The 26,581-nt window shown below is 45.0% G+C and overlaps 1 protein-coding gene across 1 annotated transcript in view; it reads left to right on the top strand.

The window, feature by feature from the left end:
• The window catches only part of NNT (nicotinamide nucleotide transhydrogenase), a 67,757-nt gene that overhangs the window by 9,405 nt on the left and 31,771 nt on the right, over positions 1 to 26,581 (top strand). Inside the window, exons 4-14 of the mRNA XM_064140006.1 lie at positions 1,444 to 1,661; positions 5,035 to 5,122; positions 5,763 to 5,851; positions 8,039 to 8,226; positions 9,245 to 9,378; positions 14,605 to 14,796; positions 18,592 to 18,745; positions 20,134 to 20,295; positions 21,890 to 22,000; positions 23,266 to 23,411; positions 26,071 to 26,266. Coding sequence (XP_063996076.1) covers positions 1,444 to 1,661; positions 5,035 to 5,122; positions 5,763 to 5,851; positions 8,039 to 8,226; positions 9,245 to 9,378; positions 14,605 to 14,796; positions 18,592 to 18,745; positions 20,134 to 20,295; positions 21,890 to 22,000; positions 23,266 to 23,411; positions 26,071 to 26,266 — 1,678 coding nt within the window. The remainder of the gene's footprint in view (positions 1 to 1,443; positions 1,662 to 5,034; positions 5,123 to 5,762; positions 5,852 to 8,038; positions 8,227 to 9,244; positions 9,379 to 14,604; positions 14,797 to 18,591; positions 18,746 to 20,133; positions 20,296 to 21,889; positions 22,001 to 23,265; positions 23,412 to 26,070; positions 26,267 to 26,581) is intronic.

Here is a 26,581-nt window from a genome sequence, read left to right as displayed (position 1 = left end):
CATATTGTACATAGTGATTCAACTTCTTATAAATTTCTTATTATTTCTTACAAAGTTTTTAACTATCTTGGAGGAGTTGGATTTTCTAGGCTAGTTCCAGGCTCAAATCATGTGAGATCCCTGCTCTAGGAAACTTCTGCTCTGAAGTTAGTAACATGTAATTCAAGTTACTCTGTCTAGAGTTGGTTGGGATTTTGAAGACTTGAGTTTCCAACTCTTTTCAGTCAGATGTCCCAGTGAAGGTGGGTTTCAAAAGTACTTGTAAATAGGTGAGTTGCAGCTGATCTGGGAAGACTGCTTAAGGTGAAGTTGCTTGACAGGCGTCAGGTTGTGCTGAGTCTTGAAGGGAAAAATAAAAAGGCTTTAAACCTGATGCTGAGGCTTCCTTGAGCTGCTCTATTTGAGGTTATTCTGTCAGGATTGAACACAGAATTTCTGTGAGCTAGTTTGTGAACAGCTCTGTGAAGTACGTTTCTTTCTGAGGAGAGAGAAACTCAAAAGTGAATACAGAGCAAGATGAGTACCTACTGAACCTCATGCTTGAAATTCCCTGTACATCATGGTGCATTGCAACCTGATTAGTGACTCTTAGCCTGTAGAACTTACTTGGCACACCTGTTCAGTGATCATTGTGTTTAAAAATGGAGGGGTTTGGTACAACTGTCTGTCACAAAAGCCAGTAACTGCTGGTTAGAAGGCACCAGATCTTTCTGAAGGTGTGTGATATTATTGCCCTGTCACAAATTCACCTAGAGCTCATTCTGTAGTTAAGAAGTGCCATTACTCAGTTCAGGTGTGCAAACAGCCTTTGATAGATGTGATGGTTTGGGTGTTCCCCGCCCCCCACTTTAGAAATACCCAACTAGTCTCAGCTGGCTCTGGGAGTATAAATGAAGCTATTTATTTACAGCTAGCACAATATACAAGCAGATATTTACAGTATATACAGTTATAGACAGAAATAGACAAGGGAAAAGGTAATACAGAAACACAACAGCTCTCCCAAAAACCTGAGTCCCCAGGAGGGGCTCTCAACCACCCCTGCACCTTCCCCCTGCCCCTCTCAACCTTACCCCAGTCCTAAAGAAGAATAGAGGTTCAGCCAAGAGGTTAAGAAGCAAAGGTGAGGTTAGGGATCTGCAGCTCAGTGAGAAGCTCAAGGCAGAGTGCCACAAAATGGCAAGAGTGTTATCTGATGTTTTCCTTTCTTCTTCAGCAGGACTCTAGGGGAGTAGGCATCACCATTGTTTTCCTTTCGCAGCCTATGATCTAGTTCTTCTCACCAAAACATTCTAGCCTGCTTCAAACTAGCACAATACATTGCCTTCCTTATGTACTTTGTGAAATGGAATGGACTGACTACAAGCTAGGAGAAAAGTGTCAGAGTGTGTTGTGATTTATTTCCTCTCTCTGATTAATTTGGAAACTTCTCTCTTTCTTCAGGTGAGGGCTCCTATGTATAACTCAGCTTTAGGTGTGCATGAAGCAGATCTTTTCAAGATGGCGACTACTCTGATTAGTTTTATTTACCCAGCACAAAATCCAGAACTCCTGAAAAAACTTGCAGAAAAAAACACTACTGTCTTGGCTATGGATCAGGTTCCACGGGTCACCATTGCTCAGGGATATGATGCACTTAGCTCCATGGCCAACATTGCTGGGTATGAGTCTAATTTTGTTTATTTTTTCTTTTCTAACAACATGAGTAAGTGCAGTTGGACTAAAAGCTGTGTGATTTGAAACTGGGTATATCTAAACCAATTCTGCATCTCCATTTTCATACAACTGCTTCAAGCAGGGTGTTGCTGTTGGAATTGCCAAACAGGTTTCTTGTGGTCAGTGTTGCAGCAGATCAGGGCAAGGCTTTAGGTAAAAAGAAAATAAGGAAAAAGAAAACAAAAAAAAAACCCCAAACCTGAAACTGAAAGCATTTCTAATTTCTGAACTAGATTAAAGCAGGCCTAAAGATATCCTTTAGGACAGCTTGAGCACAAATTGTGTGTCAATGGGATCAGATGTTCATTGGGAACTGACTAACCCAAACACTCAATATGAATGAAATCACCATGACAGATGTAAACAAAAGACCAAATGCTCATAGACATCTTCAGGCTTCATGACTGTTTTTGCAGGTATCATAATGGGTGGAACTGCTATGGTCAGCAAGGTGACTTCTATTACTAGATTATTTTTTAAACATTTCTTTGACACTTAGATGTCTGTGAGACCTCACAAGCCTTGGAGAGGGCTGCCTGATTTTGTGGACAGCAGCAGTATATACCTGCATATATGTTTGGTTGCATGCCTGTGTTTTAAATCTCTGTATTTTTACTAAAATGTAGATACTCACAATTTATTTAAAGGTATGACACCTACAAGCCATACTCCAAGTTGGAACTACTCTTTATGGCTGTTACGGATTTGTACAACATTATTGGTTATTGATATCCAGGTGAAGATTATTAATAGCTATGAAAAATTGTTTATTCACATTAAATTATAGAATGGTTTGGGTTGGAAGAGACCTCAGAGATCATTCAGTTCAAATTTACCACCATAGGCAGGGACACCTCCCAGTAGAACAGGTTGCTCAAGGCCTCATCCAACCTGCTCTTTGACATCTTCAGGGAGAGAGCATCCACAACCTCCCTGGGCAACCTCTGCCAGTGTCTCACCACCCTCACTGGAAAGAACTTCCTAACATCCAGTTTAAGTGTCCTCTCTGCCAGTTTAAACCCATTGCTCCTCGTCCTGTCATTACAAGACCTTGTCAGTAGTCCCACCCCAGCCCTCTTGTAGACACCTTCAGATACTGTAAGGCAACTCCAAGGTCTCCTCAAAGCCTTCTCTTCTCCGATCTGAAAAGTCCCAACTCTCACAGCCTGTCCTTGTAGAACAGATGCTCCAGCCCTCTGAGCATCAGAATCTCACCAAAAAAAAGATTAACAAGATTTGAACACATGGTTGGGATATTTATATACAGGGAAAACAGTCAATTTAGAACAATTGAGCTAGCAAAAAGAAAAACATTAATTAAACTGTTTTGGAAAGAGGTTGTGATTGATACACTGCTTGCCTGCTAGGGCAAACTCAAGAGGCTCCTTTCTGCTGAAGGCAGAGGGTACTTAGAATTTAGTTACAAAACTTCTAACAGAGAGGCATTTTAAAGTATTTGCTCACAAGATAGTATCTCCAGATTTTCAGGGCTGCATTATAGTTCAGTCAGTACCCAAAGCATGTGGAGAGATTGCAGTTGGTGGTTTCAAAGCTGTTGGAGGCTTTTGGAGTTTCCTCAAGGCTCTCCTCTCAGGAGGCTGGGAGTGACTCCTTCCAGGACAGGCAGTGTGTAGGCAGACACCATGTCTTGCTGGTGGCTGATTCCTGCCACTTAATGCCTTCTTCTGGTAAACTTGAGGCACGGCAAAGTTTCCAGGTGAACAAAGCTTGTAACACAGCAAAGCTGGACTGGAGCATGAGGCAGAGCAGGATAGCAGAGAGCCATTTTGGCGGGGCAGAGAGCCATGAGGCAGAGCAGAGAAAGCACAGCAAAGAAACCCATGTGTTTTATCAACTGCCCATCTGTGGCTTGGGCTCCTTTGGCCACAGAGATTCACCAATGAGAATGGCACTTTGTCAAAACCGAACATACTAGGTGAAACCAGGAGCTTGCTCTACCCTTATTTGGGAAGACACAGGCCATGCATAAACAAATGCATGCACCTTGTATACCACTGCAAAGCAGACCAAGTCTGGACAAGACTTGGATGCTCAGACTATCTCCAAGCCTTTTGTCTCCTCTCCTGTGCTCTGCTCCCCTCCCCAGCAGAGCAAAGGGGACCATGGGATCATGTCTGGGCAAGCCAGGACATGTGTGAGACCTATATTGGCCTTCCATGACAATGGCATACAAAGCTCCATGTTTCCCTGCTAAAGATAGGAAAGAGAGTGGGATGGCACTGTTGAACTGCAAAACTGCTAGTAAAAATGCAAGAAAATGTTGTAAATGCAAGTAAAAATGTTGAAAATGTTAACAAAAGACATGCTCACATATTAGTCTGCATTTTCAGATAGCACTGCTGGTATGTGTTCAGCCACCTGTTCTTGGATGGTTACAAAGCAGATGAGGCAGAAGTGGAAAGGTCAGGCTATTTGCCCTAAGCCATATGGATCTGCAGTTAGGGTCAGAGTTCCCTGAGTGTGCTTGCTTGTCTAAGTTGCCTTACTCTGGATTTGGTAATTGCTTGTTCATGTTTCCTTCCCTAACAAGCTTCAGTTCACAGCCTTTGAAAGTAGCTTCAAAGGCCACAGAGTAAACTTTATTGCTTTTTTTTTTACAACTACCTGAAAGGGAGGTTGTAGCCAGGCTGGGGTTGGTCTCTTTTCCCAGGCACCCAGTGACAGAACAAGAGGACACAGTCTCAAACTGAACCAGGGCAGATTTAGGCTGGATGTTAGGAAGAAATTACTCATGGAAAGAGTGATTGGCATTGGAATGGGCTGCCCAGGGAGGTGGTGGAGTCTCTGTCCTTGGAGGTGTTTAAGAGGAGTCTGGATGAGGCACTTAGTGCCGTGGTCTAGTTGACTGGATAAGGCTGGGGGATTGGTTGGACTGGATGATCTTGGAGGTCTCTTTCCAACCTGGTTGATAGGTTGGACTCAGTCACAGGAAGTTAGGGGTTGGAAGTGATTTCCAGGGATCATCGAGTCCAAGTGCCCTGCCAGAGCAGGACCATGCGATGATCCTAGAGGTCTTTTCCAACAATTCTGTGATTCTGTGACAGGTTATGCTTTTATTGGTCAGGTGAAATTTTACTTGAAAGAGTGAGTATTAGTGGACACCCAGTGTACTGCAGTCTGAAAGTGCATCCCATGATTGGCAGGGAAAAAAGAAATGTGAAAAAACTAAAGTAAAGTTGTGCTCAGTAGTAAAACATTAAGCTTGCTCTATCTTGTGCATGCTGTGGTGAAATGTTCAAGAGTGGAATTGTACTGAGCCTAGGAAAATACTGATAGGTGTTCATCTTGAATTGACAGTTACAAGGCTGTGGTACTGGCAGCAAATCACTTTGGTCGATTTTTCACGGGTCAGATCACAGCTGCTGGTAAAGTTCCTCCAGCAAAGGTAAGTGCAATTAAACAGACACTGTGGCAGAAGAGTATACAAGTTCTTGAACACAGCTGACCACCTTAAAAGGATTTTTGCCTGCCTTGGGGCTAGCTTTAGAGACTTAAGAAATCCCTGTAGTTATTCCCACACCAATTTTTGTTCACTATCTGTAGTGTAATTTTTTAATTTGAGTTTTATTTAAGTTTGCTTGCTTTTAAATATCAGACTGGCTGTACTTGAATAGCTATTTTTCCCCCATATGGGCAAAGGTAGGGAAGCAGTTAAGGAAAGACGTTGATCTTTGGGTTCATGATGCAATGAAGGCTGTGATGGAAAGGATTCTTTAATTAGAATTGCAAGTGGATTGGGATGAAAACAAATGAAGTGGGATTAGGAAAGGGGAAAAAAGATAGTAAATTAAGAAAAATATCTGTAGTTGTATAAATTATTTGAGCTGCCTCTCAGATAATTGAAACTAGGACTTACATCTTAAACTCTACAGCTTTACTGAAGTTTGGGTTCTGTGTCTTAAGGTAACATTTTAAAATTGCTGCTTAATGAGATCTATCTGCAGTTGTAAAATCAGTGCCATGCTGCTGCTTTTCTAACTAGCTGTAGTTTTACTCTCTCAAGTATGATGATGGTATCATTCTAGGTCTTGATCATTGGAGGAGGTGTGGCTGGCCTGGCTTCTGCAGGAGCAGCGAAATCCATGGGTGCAGTAGTTCGTGGATTTGATACTAGGTGGGTGTGTGACAGTGGTAACAGCAATCTGACATGATTGCAAGACTGAGGAGTTTGTGGCTGTGTTACAGTGAAAGTGCTTGTACTGTGCTGAATCACAGCTTCCTTCCTGCCTGGTTTGATTTTTTTTTTTTCATCATTATTCCTCCATTTCATGTGCCTCAAGACAGTCCCAACTTCTGAAGAGTCCTCATTAAATCACTGGGAACTATATGACTGCAAAATTACTGCTATAGGAAAATGAGACAATTGCAGCTTTCGTACAGAATTCCCTGTCTCTATTCTTGAGGACACAGGGAAATTACTTGAAAAAATTTTATGCCCTCATTTATAGCTTGCTTTGATCCAGTTTTGTAGCTGTATACTCTTCACCTCTACTCAGTTGATCCCAGACTGGCCAGCTCTTTGGAGAGGCGCTTCTTTTCATAGAATCATAGAATCAACCAGGTTGGAAGAGACCTCCAAGATCAGTCCAACCTAGCACCCAACCCTATCCAGTCATCTAGACCATGGCACCGAGTGCTTCATCCAGTCTTTGCTTGAACACCTCCAGGGAAGGTTCCTCCACCACCTCCCTGGGCAGCCCATTCCAATGGCAAATCTGTGAAGAACTTCCTCCTAATATCCAGCATATACTTCCTCTGGCACAACTTGAGACTGTGTCCCCTTGTTCTGTTGTTGGTTGCCTGGGAGAAGAGAAAAACCCCACCTGGCTACAGCCTCCCTTCAGGAAGTTGTAGACAGCAATGAGATCTGCACCGAACATTCTCTTCTGCAGGCTGTACACCCCCAGCTCCCTCAGCCTTTCCTCACAGGGCTGTGCTCCAGGCCCCTCACCAGCTTTGTTGCCCTTCTCTGGACACCTTCCAGCACCTCAACATCTCTCTTGAATTGAGGAGCCCAGAACTGGACACAGCACTCAAGGTGTGGCCTGACCAGTGCTGAGTACAGAGGAAGAATAACCTCCCTTGTCCTTGTCCTGCTGGCCACACTGTTCCTGATGCAGGCCAGGATGCCATTGGCTCTCTTGGCCACCTGGGCACACTGCTGGCTCACCTTCAGCCTACTATCTACGAGTACCCCCAGGTCCCTCTTTCCTGGCTGCTCTCAGCCACTCTGTCCCCAGCCTGTAGCGCTTCTTGGGGTTGTTGTGGCCAAAGTGCAGAACCCTGCACTTGGCCTTGTTCAATCTCATCCCATTGGCCTCTGCCCACCTCTTTGATCTGCAAAGGAGAGAAAGACTTTTGCTTGTTTTACTTATGAAATTCAAGATGAAGAAGCAGTGACTGCAGCTGAAGATGCTTAAATGCTGCTTCCTGCAGGTCTCTTATGTTCATAAGGATTATTTTGGAAGAACAAAAACATATCTTACTTGGAGGAATAAAAATGAATGTGTCTCCAGATCTGTGATGTGCAGAATAAAAACTCCTTCACACTGGTTTGTCAGAAAATCTTCATATGCCTTAAAATAAACAGGAAATTTGTTCATTGTAAAAGCATGATCCAAGTCTGTAAAATTTGAAATATTTTTAATTTCATTTTGAAGCATACTGTAGACTTTTACCTCTGTACAATAATGCTTGTGTTGAATCTTCTGCATGTTGCAAATGTTCATCTTGCACTGAAATTTAGTCCCATTGTTTGCTGTGGTACCAGGTGATGCAAAACAAATCATGGATTTACAGGATGACTGAGAAATCCTCACATCCCAAAACAGCACCCTGGCCCACCAATCACCCAAAATCCCAGTTTTCCTTGTGAAAAGAAGACTTTCTAGCATTTCTCATTTCACAAACTGAAGACGGACATAGGGTGTGTAATTATTGCCTTAGGCTTCTCAGACATCTAAATTTGGGCTGTAGGTCACAACAGGAGAAATAAGTGAGCAGGGTCAATCAGTAGTTAAGCTCCCAGCTTTGAGATTTTTCTCTGAGCAACTCTGCTGTTTAGGAAACTGTAGTCTGTCTTAATTTCTTATCCCAGTATCTTCATTAGGGACCTAAAGTTAGAGATGCAATTAATTTTGTTCACTAAATACATAAAATTCAGAACTTCAGTTATGGTATCCTGTGTCCTAAAATGGGCTTTAGATCTCATGTCTGAAAACTGCTACTAAAAGGACCAGAAAAGTCACAGTGAATTTTTAAAGTAGAAGTTGTTTCCTTCCTTGCAATTTTCTTTTCCTAGGGCTGCAGCTCTGGAACAGTTCAAGTCTCTTGGTGCTGAGCCTTTGGAAGTAGACATAAAGGAATCTGGAGAGGGACAAGGTGGTTATGCTAAAGAAATGTCCAAAGAATTTATTGAAGCTGAAATGAAACTCTTTGCTAAACAGTGCCAAGATGTTGATATTATCATCACTACAGCACTTATTCCAGGTATGTTTCATGTGCAAGATGCAAATTTCTATTTATCTTGTGTAAGCTGTCATGTTTCTGGTAGAATACTCATTCATAGCCTTTATGCTTGGCAGCAAGATGGTCACAGGCTCACAGGATGTTAGAGGTTGGAAGGGACCCAAGGAGAGCATTGAGTCATAGAATAGAATTATAGAATCAACCAGGTTGGAAGGGACCTCCAAGATCAGCCAGTCCAACCTAGCACCCAGCCCTATCCGGTCAAAACAGACCATGGCACTAAGTGCCTCATCCAGGCTTTTCTTCAACACCTCCAGGGACAGCAACTCCACCACTTCCCTGGGCAGCCCATTCCAATGCCAATCACTCTCTCTGACAACAACTTCCTCCTAACATCCAGCCTAGACCTACCCCATCACAACTTGAGACTGTGTCCCCTTGTTCTATTGCTGCTTGCCTGGCAGAAGAGACCACCCCCCACCTGGCTACAGCCTCCCTTCAGGTAGTTGTAGACAGCAATGAGCTCTGCCCTGAGCCTCCTCTTCTCCAGGCTGCACACCCGCAACTCCCTCAGCCTCTCCTCACAGGGCTGTGCTCCAGGCCCCTCACCAGCTTTGTCACCCTTCTCTGGACACCTTCCAACACCTCAACAGCTCTCTTGAATTGAGGGGCCCAGAACTGGACACAGCACTCAAGGTGTGGCCTGACCAGTGCTGAGAACAGAGGAAGAAGAACCTCCCTTGTCCTACTGGCCACACTGTTCCTGATAGAGGCCAGGATGCCATTGGCTCTCTTGGCCACCTCCAAACTCCCTGCCAGAGCAGGGCAATACTATCTAACACAGATCACAGAGGAATGTTCTACTATCTCTTCTCTCTGCTTGTATAAAAAAAACCTTCTATGACATTTGGTCCTGAGTACTGATTACTTGAAAATATTGTTTACAAAATTAAGGTTAGAAAGAGAAGATATCATCTCCTGATCTCTAGAGATAAAAAGCTGTATTTTGGTTTTAACAAACTGTGCCTTGTCTTGTCAGGCAAAAAAGCTCCTGTCTTGTTTAAGAAAGATATGATTGAATCAATGAAAGAGGGTTCAGTTGTTGTGGATTTAGCTGCAGAAGCAGGGGGAAACATTGAAACTACAAAGCCTGGGGAACTGTATGTTCATAAGGTAAGTGTTTTATTCTGCAGATTGTTCTCGTTTTGCATGAAGTCACATTATGTTTTGTAAACTGTATGCTGAAAACGAGTACCTGATTTTTTTTGTGTATGTGTTTAAGTAATCCTTTAGACTTGCATTTGGTCAGCCAGCAGTGTCCCAGGTGGCCAAGAGAGTCAATGGCATCCTGGCCTCTATCAGGAACAGTGTGGCCAGTAGGACAAGGGAGGTTATTCTGCCTCTGTAGTCAACACTGGTCAGACCTTAAGTCCTATGTCCAATTCTGGGACCCTCAATTCAAGAGAGATGTTGAGGTGCTGGAAGATATCCATAGAAGGGCAACAAAGCTGGGGAGGGGTGGGGCCTGGAGCACAGCCCTGTGAGGAGAGGCTGAGGGAGCTGGGGGTGTGCAGCCTGCAGAAGAGGTTGCTGTCTACAACTACCTGAAGGAAGGCCGTAGCATAGCCAGGTGGGGTTGGTCTCTTCTCCCAGGCAACCAGCAACAGAACAAGGGGACACAGTCTCAAGTTGTGCCAGGGGGAGGTCTAGGCTGGATGTTAGGAGGAAGTTGTTGCCAGAGAGGGTGATTGGCATTGGAATGGGCTGCCCAGAGAGGTGGTGGAGTCACTACCCCTGGAGGTGTTGAAGCAAAGCCTGGGTGAGGCACTTAGTGCCATGGTCTAGTTGATTTGTTAGGGCTGGGGAATAGGTTGGACTGGATGAGCTTGGAGGTCTCTTCCAACTTGCTTGATTCTATGATTCTATAACAACTTGAAGTTTTTAAAAGAAGTTAATACCTTTGTATGGTGTTAATCTGGTTATTTTGTGTAGAATGTTTCTAGAATCATATAGAATCATAGAATCAACCAGGTTGGAAGAGACCTCCAAGATCATCCAGTCCAACCTATCCCCCAGCCCTGGCCAGTCAACCAGACCATGGCACTAAGTGCCTCAGACTTCCAAGTCCAGTGACTTAGCTCTGTGGAATTGAGGTTGTGGTTTGGTGTCTCTTTCTCGGTCTGCCTACAGACACAGCAGTAGCAGTAGTTTCTCTGACTTGCTCATCACCTCCCACAATGGGAAGTTAACAGTCCCTGTCAGAGGTAAGCTCAGTGGATTCAGGCTGTCAGTATTTACTTCAGGAAAAAGTTTCTGACTTAGCTCAATAGAGTTTCAGCTTCAGGAGAGTGCTGTCTCAGTGTGTTCTTAGCTTCACCACCTGAGGTGTCTGTGCTAGGGGATCCAAGCCACTTGAAACCCAATCTGGGACTAGCAGAAATTGGTTCATTAACGTAAACAATTTTTCTCTGAAGTTCTGTGAGTTTATTCCAGTGTTCTCTGGCTCAGCTGAGACCTTGTTTTTCTTCTTTTTGGATTTTATTTTTGGTACTTCCGAGAAATCTGCCAGCATTTACACAAGTCTGGGTGATGAGATTTTGAGTATCATATTTCCAGTGTTGCTATTTTGGAAAGTAAGGACATAGTGCTGTGATTAGGGAAGCCTGTAGAACATCCTGCTGCTGTCATTGACAGACAGAGGTGCTGTGTGTCTATATATGATGATACAAGCATTTGATTTGGCTTTGTGGTTTGCTGGGGCTTCTGATACTGTTTAAAATAATGAAATGAGAGTGTGGAGAAGAGAAGCAAGCAAATACTTCCATGGAAAGTTTATATGGAGTGCTTTTAGTCAGGAAGTGTTATGCCTAGGTATAGTGTGCTGGCATTGAGCAGCAGTGCAGAACTATTAGCAGTCTGCTGGAGTGCTGCATGAAGAAGGTCAGAGCTCCTGGAAACAGGCATGGATCTTAGCAGTGATTTAACAGCCTGCTTAAACATGAAAAGCATATGCTAGGCTCAGCTTCCCATACCTTTCAGAAGCTCAAGAGCCTGAAGGCCAAGTATATTTATATTTGTTCTTTAAACAATGTTAATACAACCATATCTTCAGGTAAATGTGAATCTGGGCATATTACTTACACAGCTATCTAGTTCTGAGGAAGCTCCCTTCACTCCTGTTGTTATGTAAGAAGTTGCACCTAGAGCATCCCTTCCAGAACTGAGGAGATGCCAAGCATTGGGCAGGATAATCTATTTCTTAGCTGCAAGAAGCTAAGTTCAGGATCATTTGGATGTGGTGCTTAGGGCGCTATGGTTTAAGGTGAATCTTGTAGAGTAGGGTTCTAGGTTGGGCTTGGTGATCCTGAGGGGCTTTTGCAGCCTGAATGTTTCTGTGATTCTGCAAAGTTCTGTGAGAGTTCTAGGATTTGGAGAGCACAAGCTCTTTCATCAGTGCATCTTCCTGTCTGTGTGGGCTTGTTGCAAATAACATTTAATCTGTTAGGCTTGATTATGTTGAAATCTCTCAAGTGTTGAGAATAATCCTCCCTGACTCTATAATATTATAGCTGCAGGTAAAAGGTTTAGCTGGGGTTAAACACTTAAGTGAAACAGTTTGGATATGTGTTTCCTGAAGGATATATTGAAAGAGGTGCTACTTCAGGCTGTGACTGAGTAGGTTTAGACTAGATATTAGGAAACGTTTTTTCACAGCCAGGCATTGGAATGGGCTGCCCAGGAAGGTGATCCTGGATGTGTTTGAAAGTCGTTTGGATGTGGTTTAGGGTGACTGTTTTGCAGGGGTTCGTCTGGGCTTTGGGGGAATGAAACATGAGGCTGAATTTTTAAAGGGTTTAAATAATTTAATATTATATACAGAAGGAATCTCCCCTTTCCCCCAAACTTATTTACAGCTACCCCACACAAGCTCTTTGTATGCGGTTCTGAGATTATATTACAGAATGTCTGTGTACAGCAAATTGGGAATATAGCAAAGGTTTGAAAGGATTTAGGAAGAGAGTCTGTGGCATGAAAGTGCCACTGGTAAGCTATTGAGAGTTTATGCTGGCTCAAATCGAGTTTGCTCAGTTACTCCCTGGCTGGAGTCAGTTTCGATGGTCCCAAATATCGTGGGTTTGAATAGATTAGCTCAGGGGTTATTGGGGCGCTCTGTCTGGAGCTTCCATGGGCATGGTCAAGCTGGGAGTGGTGGCTGGAGCAGCGGCTGGCTGGGAGCACCTTGGTCAGTTCCCTGGGCTGGTGCCGTGGGCTGGAGTCATGCAGTGGCGGTGGTCCCCAAAAGCGGCTGGAAGTGGCTAGCAGCAGCAGGTTGTGGTGAATAGCCCTAAAGGGCATAAAACTTTGCTTAAGCATGTCCTGTCTCCTTTATCTGCCCGTCTGCATTGCAGCCAGAGGCGGGAAAACAGGACAAAAGAGACCCAGGCAACTGAGTCTCTTTGCCTGCGAGTGGTTTCAGGGGAACCATGCCCCATTCTATGGAAGACAACAGCCTGTGGGTTCTGGCATTTCACAGTATCACAGTATTATTAGGATTGGAAGAGACCTCACAGATCATCAAGTCCAAGCCTTTACCACAGAGCTCAAGGCCAGACCATGGCACCAAGTGCCACATCCGATCCTGCCTTGAACAGCTCCAGGGAAGGCGACTCCACCACCTCCCCGGGCAGCCCATTCCAGTGTCCAATGACTCTCTCAGTGAAGAACTTTCTCCTCACCTCCAGCCTAAATCTCCCTTGGTGTAGCTTGAGGCTGTGTCCTCTCGTTCTGGTGCTGGCCACCTGAGAGAAGAGAGCAACCTCCTCCTGGCCACAACTACCCCTCAGGTAGTTGTAGACAGCAATAAGGTCACCCCTGAGCCTCCTCTTCTCCATGCTAACCAATCCCAGCTCCCTCAGCCTCTCCTCATAGGGCTGTGCTCAAGGCCTCTCCCCAGCCTCGTCGCCCTTCTCTGGACATGCTCAAGCATCTCAATGTCCCTCCTAAACTGGGGGGCCCAGAACTGAACACAGCACTCAAGGTGTGGTGTAACCAGTGCAGAGTACAGGGGCAGAATGACCTCCCTGCTCCTGCTGACCACACCATTCCTGATGCAGGCCAGGATGCCACTGGCTCTCTTGGCCACCTGGGCACACTGCTGGCTCATGTTCAGGTGGGTATCAATCAGCACCCCCAGATCCCTCTCTGTCTGGCTGCTCTCCAGCCACTCCGACCCCAGCCTGTATCTCTGCATGGGGTTGTTGTGGCCAAAGTGCAGCACCCTGCACTTGGAGCTATTGAAGCCATCCCCTTGGGCTCTGCCCATCTGTCCAGGCGGTCAAGGTCCCTCTTCTGTGTCTGCTTGGGTGATTGCGTGGTCAATGAGACCATTAGCCTCGGCCATTACCCTATAAATGGGGGTGAACAGGGAAAAGGTGCTGGCGTGTTCGTTCATTCCTCGCTGATCTGCCACTCGCCCGCCCATCGCCTGAAGCCACCCCAGTCAGCCCGCAGCGGACTTTGACTTTGCGACCCACGTGGAGTTTGTTACAAGACTTCTGTTGCATATTTTCCTGCCTATGTTTTTTGGGCTACGGACTTTAGGACTAGTGAGTATTCTCCATTCTTTGTTCAAGTAGCTAAAGGATTTTAATCAGTCAAAATTCCATTGTGCACAGACATTCTGTGAAACGGTTCTGCTGACCGCACCCGAGAACTTGTGTGGAGAGTTGTAAATAAGTTTTGGGGGGGATTGTTTTGGGTTTGTTAATAAATAGTTCATAATTTTCAAACCTGCTTCATTGCATTTTACCCCAAACTCAGATTTCAAATAGTCCCATTTACAACACAGGTGGAGGAGGGTGGCAGGGTAGGAGCGAGGTGCGAGATAGCAGGGACACTGAATTGTCCCTTTTATGAGTTTTGGCCCCGCGATTGATGGTCCTTGGGCCACAAATCTGCCCAATGGGGGCTTGGCAGCAGGCCAAAACATACCAAATAAGGTGAAGTCTGAGGGTCTGGTACCCCCAAATATGGAGAGGGCTCAGGTGGATTCCCCACCCTAGGCGTGTGATCTTACACAACGTGTTTACTTCAACCTTCGAGGAGGCAACCCAGACTGGAAGGCACCAAGGCTATTGTGTCCCTTTGTCCCCCTTAACTTGTTTACCCCAAGTATAGGCAGGGCAACACCTTTTGGGTGGGGGGGCAACATGTTCGGGCATGAATAGGTTTGTAAACACGGTCATTTGGGGCCTGTGCAACCCTCCACCACAGTGACACCTTGTAGAGTAGGGTTATCAGTTGGACTTGGTGATCCCGAGGGGCTTTTCCAACCTGAATGTTTCTGTGATTCTTCAGAGATTGTATTAATCCTTAATATTTTACTTTCATTTTTTTCAGGGCGTGACACACATTGGCTACACAGACTTGCCTAGCAGAATGGCTACTCAGGCCAGTACTCTGTATTCCAATAATATTATCAAACTCCTAAAGGCTATTAGTCCTGACAAAGAGAATTTCTTCTTCGATCCAAAAGATGAATTTGATTATGGGACTCTAGATCATGTTATCAGAGGAACTGTAGTAATGAAAGTAAGTTAGTAAATATTCTTTATGTATACATACATACTTTTACATCTCTCAGTATTGTTGCTTTACAATGCACTTAAAGATACTGGAGAAACCAGGAGGGGCATCAACAGAACCTCCACACTGGACTTCCGAAGGGCAGACTTCAGCCTATTTAAGGAACTAATTCAGAAAGTTCCTTGGGAAATAGCCCTTAGAAACAAAGGGGTCCAGGAAGGTTGGACCTGCTTCAAGAAAGAACTCCTGAAGGCACAGGAGCAGGCAGTGCCACTGAGCCGGAAGATGAGCCGACGAGGGAGGCAGCCAGGCTGGATGGGCAGGGAGCTGCTGAAGGAATTAAAGATTAAAAAGAGAGTGTATCACCTTTGGAAAAGAGGGGAGGTGTCCCAGGAGAAGTTCAAGGAGGTTGCTAGGTCTTGTAGAGGAAAAATTAGAGAGGCAAAAGCCCACTTGGAGCTCAGGCTGGCCACAGCTGCCAAGGAAAATAAAAAGTGTTTCTTTAAATATATGAATAGCAAGAGAAGGGCCAAGGACAACCTCCAGTCCTTGTTAGATAGAGAGGGGAATAGAGTGACAAAGGATGAGGAAAAGGCAGAGGTGCTTAACACCTTCTTTGCCTCAATCTTCACTAGTGGGACAGGTTGTCTCCAGGACAGCTGGACTCCTGAAGTGGTGGATGGAGTCAGGGACCAGTACAGTCCCCCTCTAATCCATGAGGAAGCAGTAAGGGATCTGCTAAGTCACTTGGATCCTCACAAGTCCATGGGACCGGATGGGATCCACCCTAGGGTGCTGAGAGAGCTGGCAGCTGAGCTGGCCAAGCCACTCTCCATCATTTATCAGCAGTCCTGGCTCACTGGAGAGGTCCCTGAAGACTGGAAGCTGGCCAATGTGATTCCCATACACAAGAAGGGTCGTAAGGAGGAGCCAGAAAACTACAGACCTGTGAGCCTGACCTCAGTGCCAGGCAAGGTCATGGAACAGGTCATCTTGGGTGCCATCACAAAGCACCTACAGGATAGCCAAGGGATCAGGCCCAGCCAGCATGGGTTTAGGAAGGGCAGGTCCTGCCTCACCAACCTGATCTCCTTTTATGATCAGGTTACCCGCCTGGTGAATGTGGGGAAGGCTGTGGATGTAGTCTACTTGGACTTCAGCAAAGCCTTTGACACTGTCTGCCACAAGAAGCTCCTAGCCAAGCTGGCAGCTCATGGTTTGGACAGATTCACTCTGTGCTGGATCAAGAACTGGCTGGATGGCAGAGCTCAGAGAGTGGTGGTGAATGGTGCCACGTCCAGTTGGCAGCCAGTCACAAGTGGTGTTCCCCAAGGATCAGTGCTGGGCCCAGTCCTGTTCAATATCTTTATTGATGATCTGGACGAGGGCATTGAGTCCAGCATCAGTAAGTTTGCAGATGACACCAAGCTAGGAGCAGGTGTTGATCTGTTGGAAGGTAGGAGAGCCCTGCAGAGGGACCTGGACAGGCTGGATGGGTGGGCAGAGGCCAATGAGATGAGATTTAACAAGGCCAAGTGCAGGGTTCTGCACTTTGGCCACAATAACCCCAAGCAGCGCTATAGGCTGGGGACTGAGTGGCTGGAGAGCAGCCAGGAGGAAAGGGACCTGGGGGTACTGATAGATAGTAAGCTGAAGATGAGCCAGCAGTGTGCCCAGGTGGCCAAGAGAGCCAATGGCATCCTGGCCTGCATCAGGAACAGTGTGGCCAGCAGGACAAGGGAGGTTATTCTTCCCCTGTACTCAGCACTGGTCAGGCCACACCTTGAGTACTGTGTCCAGTTCTGGGCCCCTCAATTCAAGAAAGATGTTGAGGTACTGGAACATGTCCAGAGAAGGGCAACAAAGCTGGTGAGGGGCCTGGAACACAAATCCTATGAGGAGAGGTTGAGAGAACTGGGCCTGTTTAGCCTGGAGAAGAGGAGGCTCAGGGGTGATCTTATTACTGTCTACAACTACCTGAGGGGACATTGTAGCCAGGTGGGGGTTGGCCTCTTCTCCCAGGTAACCAGCAATAGAACAAGGGGACACAGTCTCAAGTTGTGCCAGGGTAGGTATAGGCTGGATGTTAGGAAGAAGTTTTTCACAGAGAGAGTGATTTCCCATTGGAATGGGCTGCCCAGGGAGGTGGTGGAGGCACCGTCCCTGGGGGTCTTCAAGAAAAGACTGGCTGAGGCACTTAGTGCCATGGTCTAGTTGACTGGCTAGGGCTGGGTGATAGGTTGGACTGGATGATCTTTGAGGTCTCTTCCAACCTGGTTGATTCTATGATTCTATGATTCTATGATTCAAATGTGGCTTGATAAACAAGGTAGACAATCGTGTTTATATTCAGCTGAATATCTCTCTGTGCCTTTTGTGATGGGAAAACTTCAGTAGGCTGAAGATGTGCCAGCAGTGTGCCCAGGTGGCCAAGAGAGCCAATGGCATCCTGGCCTGCTTCAGGAGCAGTGTGGCCAGCAGGACAAGGGAGGTTCTTCTCGCCCCGTACTCAGCACTGGTCAGGCCACACCTTGAGTTCTGTGTCCAGTTCTGGGCCCCTCAATTCAAGAGAGATGTTGAGGTGCTGGAATGTGTCCAGAGAAGGGCAACAAAGCTGGTGAGGGGCCTGGAACGCAAACCCTATGAGGAGAGGCTGAGGGAGCTGGGGGTGTGCAGCCTGGAGAAGAGGAGGCTCAGGGGTGACCTCATTGCTGTCTACAACTACCTGAAGGGACATTGTAGCCAGGTGGGGGGGTGGCCTCTTCTGCCAGGCAACCAGCAACAGAAGAAGGGGACACAGTCTCAAGTTGTACCAGGGGAGATCTAGGCTGGATGTTAGTAGGAAGTTCCTGCCAGAGAGAGTGATTGGCATTGGAATGGGCTGCCCAGGGAGGTGGTGGAGTCACTGTGCCTGGAGGTGTTCAAGCAAAGCCTGGCTGAGGCACTTAGTGCCATGGTCTGGTTGATCGTATAGGGCTGGGTGCTAGGTTGGACTGAATGATCGTTCTTGGAGGTCTCTTCCAACCTGGTTGATTCTATCATTCTGTTTATATTGTTAAATAAACATATTTCTGTTCTTGCAAGAGTGACTTCATTAAAAAAAACGTGGAGCCTGGAATATATAGGATATTTTAAGCTCTAATAGGAAATAAGGAAATACAAACTTAGGGAATGGGCCAGTATGGGCTCTCCTCCTGCAAGTACTAGGAAGTAAGAATTTGCAGCTTAGTCAAGGAGGCATTAATTCTTGCTGAGTTTTACTGCATTATGTTGCTTATGATATTTGCTCTGAAGGAGGCTTGCATTGACTCCAACTGTTTAGATCACTAATGCTGTGTGTACAGCTCAGGTCTGACAGCTCCATCAGTCACCCCTTGAGAGGTCAGGAGGAGAGCAAGAAGTGTGAGATACCATGCCTGGTACCCAGCTGAAGTCTAGACAGGCTCTGATTGCCATTCAGATCTGTAGCAGATGTTGCTCTTTCCCTGTTATATTTTGCTTAAATGTTTTCCATTGAAGGAACTTTACCTCTTTTGTTTGTGTTTCTGTTTTCAAGCCTTGTGCTGTGTTTCTGTTGGATGGTCTTGGGACAGTGATGCTAAATGTTGTCTGGAAAGTGTGCAAACCAGTGTGCTTAAGTTGCTCAGGCTGTCCTGATCATCCAGCCTTGCAAACTTCTGGTGGTGCAAAAAAGGAAGATGTTCCTGTGCCATTGTTGTTGGATGTTAGGACTGATCTGAGCTGCAGGATTAAGAGTAGGCTCTTCTGACTATAAAAGGATAATTATGAATATCTTCTCAGGATGGCAAGGTGATTTTCCCAGCACCTCCACCAAATAATGTTCCTCAAGGAGCGCCTGTGAAGCAGAAGACTGTAGCAGAGCTGGAAGCAGAAAAAGCAGCTACTGTCACACCTTTTGCTAGAACTATGACTACTGCATCCATATACACAGCAGGTAGGCAACTTGCCAAGCTAGAGAGTCAGAATAGAATGCTGCTTGTACTTTTAAGTGATTACTCATCTTATTCGTTCAGTTTAATGACTCTCTGGGAGAGCCACTGATTGGCTGGTGTATTCTGGTGCAAAATTGATGTGGTGCAATAATTGCTTTTGAGAGGGAAAGTACAACTTCAGAAATTTTACCTGAAGTATTAACATTTTGGCAGTGCTGGCTCATGCAGTGTGCATGTATGTGTGTTTGCCTTAATTTAAGTATCAGTAAAATACAACTCGGAAGGACTGCTGCTATGAACTGTTTCCATATGCAGTAGAATCAGTTCAACGTGTGACAGTTTGGGTGTTACCCACCCCCCACACTCTTATGAAATCACCCAGACTAGAGGCAGCCAAGCTGGAAATTAAAGAATGAAGCTTTACATTTACAGCTGAGCACAATATACAAGTAGATATTTACAGTATCTACAGCTATATATAGAAATACATAAGTTAAAAGTAAAATGAAAACACGACAGCCCTCCCAGAAACCAGAGTCCCCAGCAGGGGCTCCCAACCACCCTTCCACCTTCTTCCCACCCCTCTACCTCATCCCAGACTTTGCCTTATGTGCAAGGTGAGTTTGGAGGATTAGTCATGGGGGGTTAGAAAGCAGGATTAGTTACACAGAAAGCAGGCCAGGGAGAAAAGTACAGGCACCTGGAGACCCACACCAGCAACTGATTTATCTATGTTTATGGTCTTGTTTTTATACATCTCAGCAAGCCTATGAGTGCAGTAGACATCACCATTGTTTCCTTTTCACAGCCTATCACCTCTCTCACTAAAATATTCCAGCCAGCCTCAAACTAGCACACAATGCCACTGATTTCTACAAACTTTAATGTATTGTATGATAGTTAAATGCCCACAGTCCACAGAAGTACTGAGAATAGGACCTTTGTCTTTGTAAACAAATGTTATCTTTTTGTGCATTTGGTGTTCTTTGTGCATCAAAACCTTTGCATGAGGTAGTAAGTTGAGTGTTCCGAATTTTAACTTATGTTCTTCACATACACAGTTTGAGTTTTCCAAGTAGTATTTCAGCAGGACTGTGACTCTTTTACATTTTTGCTGTGGAACAGGAGACCTGTCTTTGCTTCTTTGTGTGCATGCATAACAAAGCTGCATGTATTACACTCATGGGTGTTTTTCTATTGTGAAAGAAGCACTAGCACCAAAATAATCTTGTAGTTGACAGAGACGATCCAGCTGATCCTGAAACAAGTCCGTGCACAAAACTCCCTTGTGCTTTTAGCTCAGTACTGGACTCCTGTTGTACAGAGTTTAAATGTAAGACACTATTGGAAATGTACAAAGAAAGATTTTACTGTGCTTCTTTTCTTTTAGGTTTAGCTGGCACGTTAGGACTGGGCATCGTAGCTCCTAATACTGCTTTCACGCAAATGGTGACGACGTTTGGCCTAGCTGGAATAGTGGGGTACCATACAGTGTGGGGTGTGACTCCTGCTCTGCACTCTCCACTCATGTCAGTGACTAATGCTATCTCAGGTAAGTAGCTGTCACACAGCTGCTTGTTTCCTGTTTGAAGTAGGTACAGATCTTTTTACATGAACTTTAGACATTTTAAAAAGCTGAAGAGCAGTCTGAGTTTACTTTTGTAAACAGCAAGTACACATGAAACATTCTTTCTGGGAGTATGTGTTTGTGTTTTTTTTTTCTTAAAAGAAGGGCAAATTTTTGATGTTTATAAGTTAAGTCCAGTTCTGGGCCTCTCAATTCAAGAGAGATGCTGAGGTGCTGGAAGGTGTCCAGAGAAGGGCAACGAAGCTGGTGAGGGGCCTGGAGCACAGCCCTGTGAGGAGAGGCTGAGGGAGCTGGGGGTGTGCAGCCTGCAGAAGAGGAGGCTCAGGGCAGAGCTCATTGCTGTCTGCAGCTACCTGAAGGGACATTGTAGCCAGGTGGGGAGTGGCCTCTTCTGCCAGGCAACCAGCAATAGAACAAGGGGACACAGTCTGCAGTTGTGGCAGGGGAGGTCTAGGCTGGCTGTTAGGAGGAAGTTGTTGTCAGAGAGAGTGATTGGCATTGGAATGGGCTGCCCAGGGAGGTGGTGGAGTCTCTGTCCCTGGAGGTGTTCAAGCAAAGCCTGGCTGAGGCACTTAGTGCCATGGTCTGGTTGATTGTCTAGGCCTGGGGGATAGGTTGGAGTGGATGATCTTGGAGGTCTCTTCCAACCTGGTTGATTCTATGATTCTAATCTTTCTCTCTCAACTTGTTTGCTTTGAAATGTCTTTTACCTGAAGTGCTCAGCCTCTCCTTTCTTAGAAACCATCTTTCCTCTAGTTTCTCAAAATGTTGCTCTGAAAATAACTTACATTTCTTGTTTTCTGCATTCTTTGTTCTTCTCTTTGAACTGTTTTGAAAGAGCAGGGAAAAAATACTTCATATGTGACCCATAGGATTCATAACTGGATAAATATGTAAGATCTCATTGCTGTGTACAACTACCTGAAGGGAGGCTGTAGCCTGGTGGGGGTTAGTCTCTTCTGCCAGGCAACCAGCAACAGAATGAGGAGACACAGTCTCAAATTGTGCCAGGGGGGATCTAGGTTGGGTATTTGGAGGAAGTTCTTGCCAGAGAGACTGCATTGGAATGGGCTGCCCAGGTCGGTGGTGGAGTCACTGTGCCTGGAGGTGTTCAAGCAAAGCCTGGATGAGGCACTTAGTGCCATGGTCTGATTGATTGGCTAGGGCTGGGTGCTAGGTTGGAGTGAATGATCTTGGAGGTCTCTTCCAACCTGGCTATTTCTGTGATTCTATGACTTTATCATCTGTGATCGTATGTATGTGACAGGTGATCTACCATGACTGTTAAAACCAAAGATTTTTTTTTTTAATCGAATGTGTACTTGCAGTCTGGCTCTGACTGCAGTCTGGCTCTGTGCTTGAGCCACTGTACTTCAAAGCTGTATTCATAGACCAATTGTTTCAAGAGGGAAAAAAAAGCCTATGGTAATCTTTGTTTAAGTTGTAATGTGGTATACAGGTCAAAATTTGAGTTTCCTGTTATCTGTGGGACAGCTGAAAGGAAATTTCTGAGTCTGAAGCTTTTTAAGATTCAGTAACACTCCTCTCTTTTAAATAGGACTCACTGCAGTTGGTGGGCTAGTGTTGATGGGAGGAAACTATCTGCCTGAAAACACTCCTCAAAGCCTAGCAGTGCTTTCAGCCTTTATCTCTTCAGTCAATATTGCAGGTAAGGATGTTAGGTTTTCTCCTGAGGGTAACTTTAAAGCACTCATGTAAATATTTTTTCTTCCACTTTTGTCATTATACAGACTCCAGAAATGCTGTCCTGGGAATAGGGTCTGAATGTATCTACCAGTAAGATCCCCCCACTCCCTCTCGCAAGTTTTCATAGCAGTTATCTGCACACCCTGTAGCCTGTGTTACACCTGTGTAGCATTTCTTTAGGGAAACATTTGAATCTGCTTTTTCCTTCTACAGTATCATATGAAATACCCTTTCCTTTATATCCCCAGATGGCATTTGTATTTGCCTTTTGTACTCCTTTCTCCTACTTGAAAAATACACTGTTGTGTATTGGTTCTAGTTTAATCTTCCCAGAGACTCAAAATACCTAACAGAAACAATACAGTAATAGGATGCTTTCCCCTCTTCCCCTTTTGGAAAAGAAAGGAATTAGATATAGAGAGGGGAAAAAAAAAGGTAAAACACCCAAAGAATAGTCTTGCTTCAGTTTGGAAGTTAAAACAAAAACTTTAATGATAAGTAAAAAGTATTTAAAGGAAGAAGAGTTACAAAAGTTATAGGGAAGGAAACAAGTTACAAAATACATATACAAACAGATTGATGGTAGTGGATGGAGGTAGACTCAGGAAGGGGTTGTCCACCGTGTGGTGGGGTGACCACGTGGCAAAACAGAAGCAGCAGGAGCAAGGGTGGTGCTGGCAGGCAGGGAGGGCAGAGAGAGAAACAGGAAGTTCCTCTGTCTTCATAGAAAGTCTAGAGAGGAAGTGGGAGTGGGCTAACCCCACACCTGGGGTCAGGTTCAGACCACCCCCAGGAGGGGTAACCCTTTACATAGTGCCTTAGAAGAAATCTCTGCTTGCTTGAGCTTCAGGAGTCCCAGCTTCATGAATGAAAAAGATAGGAAAATGAGCAATTTGTCTTACAAACACTGCATTTCCCTAGAGTAGATGGGGAAGAGAACACAGCCATAACCTTAAGCTGTCTCTTAACAGTCAGGATAATAGTCTTCTCAAGCCAGAGCAAGTGTTTCAGGCTTCCCAGCTCCTGCTTTTATGAATTTCCTCCAAAACTTAAAAAACATGACAGGATCTCACTCTGTTTACAGCTTCACTTCCCAGACTACCAGCTTTTGAGAGGCTTTGTTGGTGTCAGTTGCTAATTGTGTGGTAATATGGCTTAACCAAATACTTCTCTTCCAGCCTGGTTTCAGATTTTACTGTGGTAAAATTGTTCCTTTACTTTGGCCAGGTGGGTTTCTAGTTACACAGAGAATGCTGGATATGTTCAAACGCCCCACAGATCCGCCAGAGTACAATTACCTCTACCTGCTTCCTGGTGCTGTATTTGTAGGAGGCTATGCAGCTGCTCTCAGCAGTGGCTATAATATTGAACAGGTGAGAAGATAACTTTGTGTCTTTCAGCTCACTGTTCACAGCACAGTGTGCTTCTTCATTGCTTACTCTGAGGAGTAGAGAGCAAATCGCTATTACTGCTAGCATAGTCTTCATCAGCTACATATTTCAGTGTGGCCAAGCAGAAGCTCTGATCTAGTTTGCAGTCATAATCCAGTTGCTGAGTCTGCAAATTTGAAAAGCTTTGCAGTGCTGGGTTTTATTTTGTTTGTTTTTTTTTTTGGTAATGCTATAGATACTTTGTTAGTTATTGGACAGCATTTCTAAATTACAGCTTAAATATTAAAGTAACTACAGAAATCAATCATTGGTATAAATATGTCTGAAAGTTTGACCTGATCTGTTAGTTAAACGAGGTATGACCTCTGAATGGGGTGAGATTTCAGCACAGAAGAATGTACAAGGATTGCACCTGTATGGTAGACTTCTCACAGGCTCACAGGATGTTAGACGGTAGAAGAGACCTCTATAGATCATTGAGTCCAACCCCCTGCCAGAGCAGGACCATAGAATCTAGATCAGGTCACACAGGAGCACATCCAGACAGGACTTGAAAGGCTCCAGAAAAGGAGACTCCACAATCTCTTTGGGCAGCCTGTTCCAGCACTCTGTCACCCTTACAGTAAAGAAGTTCTTCATCACATTTATAGCCATCACCTATTGTCCTATCCCAGGGTGCAACTGAGAAGATTTTTCCCTCTCCCTCTTGACCCCCAGCCCTCAGATATTTATAAACATTGATTAGACCCCCTCCAAGTCTTCTCTTCACCAGAACAAAAAGCCCCAGGTTGCTAAGCTTCTCCTCCCAGAGCAGTGCTCCAGCCCCTTCATCATCTTCATAGTCCTCCCTTAGACTCTTTTGGGTAGGTCTCTGTCCCTCCTGAACTGGAGATCCCAAAACTGAATGAAATATTCCAGGTGAGGTCTCAGCAGGGCAGAGTACAGGGGGAGGAAAACCTCTCTTTATTTGCTGGATACACTTCTGGCACCCTAGGATGCTTGCCTTTGTTTTAATAGTAAGACAAAATAATGTGTGTTGCCATTTGTGTTTAGGAAAAAATGAATCCAAATGTACCTATATGCCAGAGTCTTATAACACATTTGATTTTTTCTTTAGTGCATAGACAAGCACATCTTAGTTCATTTAATTTAGTTTGCATTATTTTCAAAACAGGATGATTTGCCATTGGAATGGGCTGCCCAGGGGAGGTGGTGGAGTTGCTGTCCCTGGAGGTGTTCAAGAAAAGACTGAATGAGGCACTTAGTGCCATGGTCTGGTTGATTGGCTAGGGCTGGGGGATAGGTCGGACTGGACGGGCTTGGAGACGTCTCTCCCAACCTGGTTGATTCTGTGATTCTATGAGAGTATTCTCATAGAATTTCTCCTTCTGAGGCTGATGGAGCTGGGATTGTTTAGCCTGGAGAAGAGGAGGTTCAGGGCAGACCTCATTGCTGTCTACAACTACCTGAAGGGAGGCTGTAGCCAGGTGGGGGTTGGTCTCTTCTCCCAGGCAAGCAGGAACAGAACAAGGGGACACAGTCTCAAGTTGTGCTGAGGGAGGTCTAGGCTGGATGTTAGGAGGAAGTTGTTGCCAGAGAGAGTGATTGGCATTGGAATGGGCTGCCCAGGGAAGTGGTGGAGTTGCCATCCCTGGAGGTGTTGAAGCAAAGCCTGGCTGAGGCACTTAGTGCCATGGTCTGGTTGATTGGCTAGGGCTGGGTGCTAGGCTGGAGTGGATGATCTTGGAGGTCTCTTCCAACCTAGTTGATTCAATGATTCTATTCCTGTAACAAACAGGGCCATTTTGCTTTGGGCTTGTGCTGAAAACAAAAACATGCACCTCAACCAGTGAGGAAAATCGGCCTGCCTCAATTTTAGTATTCACATTGCAGATAAATCAAGTTCTTACAGTGGGAAAAAAAAATAAATTAATAGATATTGTTTTTTAATTGTCTGAAGTTATATCCTGTGCAGCACTTTCAAGAGTTCTGACTTTGCTTGAGAAATATGACTTGCACACATTTGAGGGAAACCAACTTTTTGTGTAGTGATCAGAGATTTTTTTAATGGTTATGCAATTTATTACATATATGTGCTAGTTTGAGCCAAATTGGAATATTTTAATGAGAAAAATTAGATTCTGGGCTGTGAAAAGAAAACAGTGGTGATGTCTACTTCACTTACAGCCTTGCTGAGATGTATAAAAGCAAGAACACAAATATAGATAAGACAGAATGTCTCTGTTGGAGTCAGTGTCTGTGCTTTTTTTCCCCCTTCTTCTTGGATCTGTATAACTAATCCTTCTGCTTCTGATCCCCCCTTGCTGATCCTCCAAACTCACCTTGCACATAAGGCAGACTCTGGGGTGAGGTAGAGAGGTGGAAAGAAGGTGGAAGGGTGGTTGGGAGCCCTTCCTGGGGTCTCTGCTTTCTGGGAAGGCTGTGGTGTTTCTGTATTACTTTTAACTTGTATATTTCTGTATATAGCTGTAAATATTATAAGTACCTGCTTGTATATTGTGCTAAGCTGTGAATATGAGGGTTTATTCCTTAATTTCCAGCCATCTGAGTCTAGTCTGGGTGGGGGAGGCAGATAACACCCAAACCATCACAATGTAATAATGTTTTTCTTACTTTAAAGGTGATGTATCTGGGCTCAGGCTTATGCTGTGTTGGTGCCCTGGCTGGTCTGTCCACCCAAGGAACAGCTCGTCTTGGAAATGCTTTGGGTATGATTGGTGTTGCAGGAGGTTTAGCAGCAACTCTTGGAGGCCTTAAGCCATCACCTGAATTGTTGGCACAGATGTCAGGCGCAATGGCACTTGGTGGCACCATAGGTAAGTGTATGATGCTGTCAACTGCATTCTGTACATCCATTTATACAAGGTGCATATATGTGAAAGAACCCACCTGTGTATAGGTCACAGGTGACTTGTCTAACTTAGGTTTATGGCTCATGCATGTCATTTTGCAAGTGTGTCCTAAGTCCCAGGGCTTTTATTAGTGCATCAGTATGTTGTAAAGAACAGGGAGAGTGATGGAAAACCAGAGTCTGTCATCCCTCTTAAGAAAACTGGATGTGCAGAGAAGTGAATAAACTTGCTGTCTTGGTTCTAATTTAAATTTCCAGAGACTCAGATAAATTTGATAGA

The sequence above is a fragment of the Pogoniulus pusillus genome, chromosome Z (genome assembly GCF_015220805.1).
Source record: "Pogoniulus pusillus isolate bPogPus1 chromosome Z, bPogPus1.pri, whole genome shotgun sequence".
In the NCBI taxonomy this organism is placed as follows: Eukaryota; Metazoa; Chordata; class Aves; order Piciformes; family Lybiidae; genus Pogoniulus; species Pogoniulus pusillus.
This window is presented reverse-complemented; position numbering and strand designations above follow the sequence as displayed.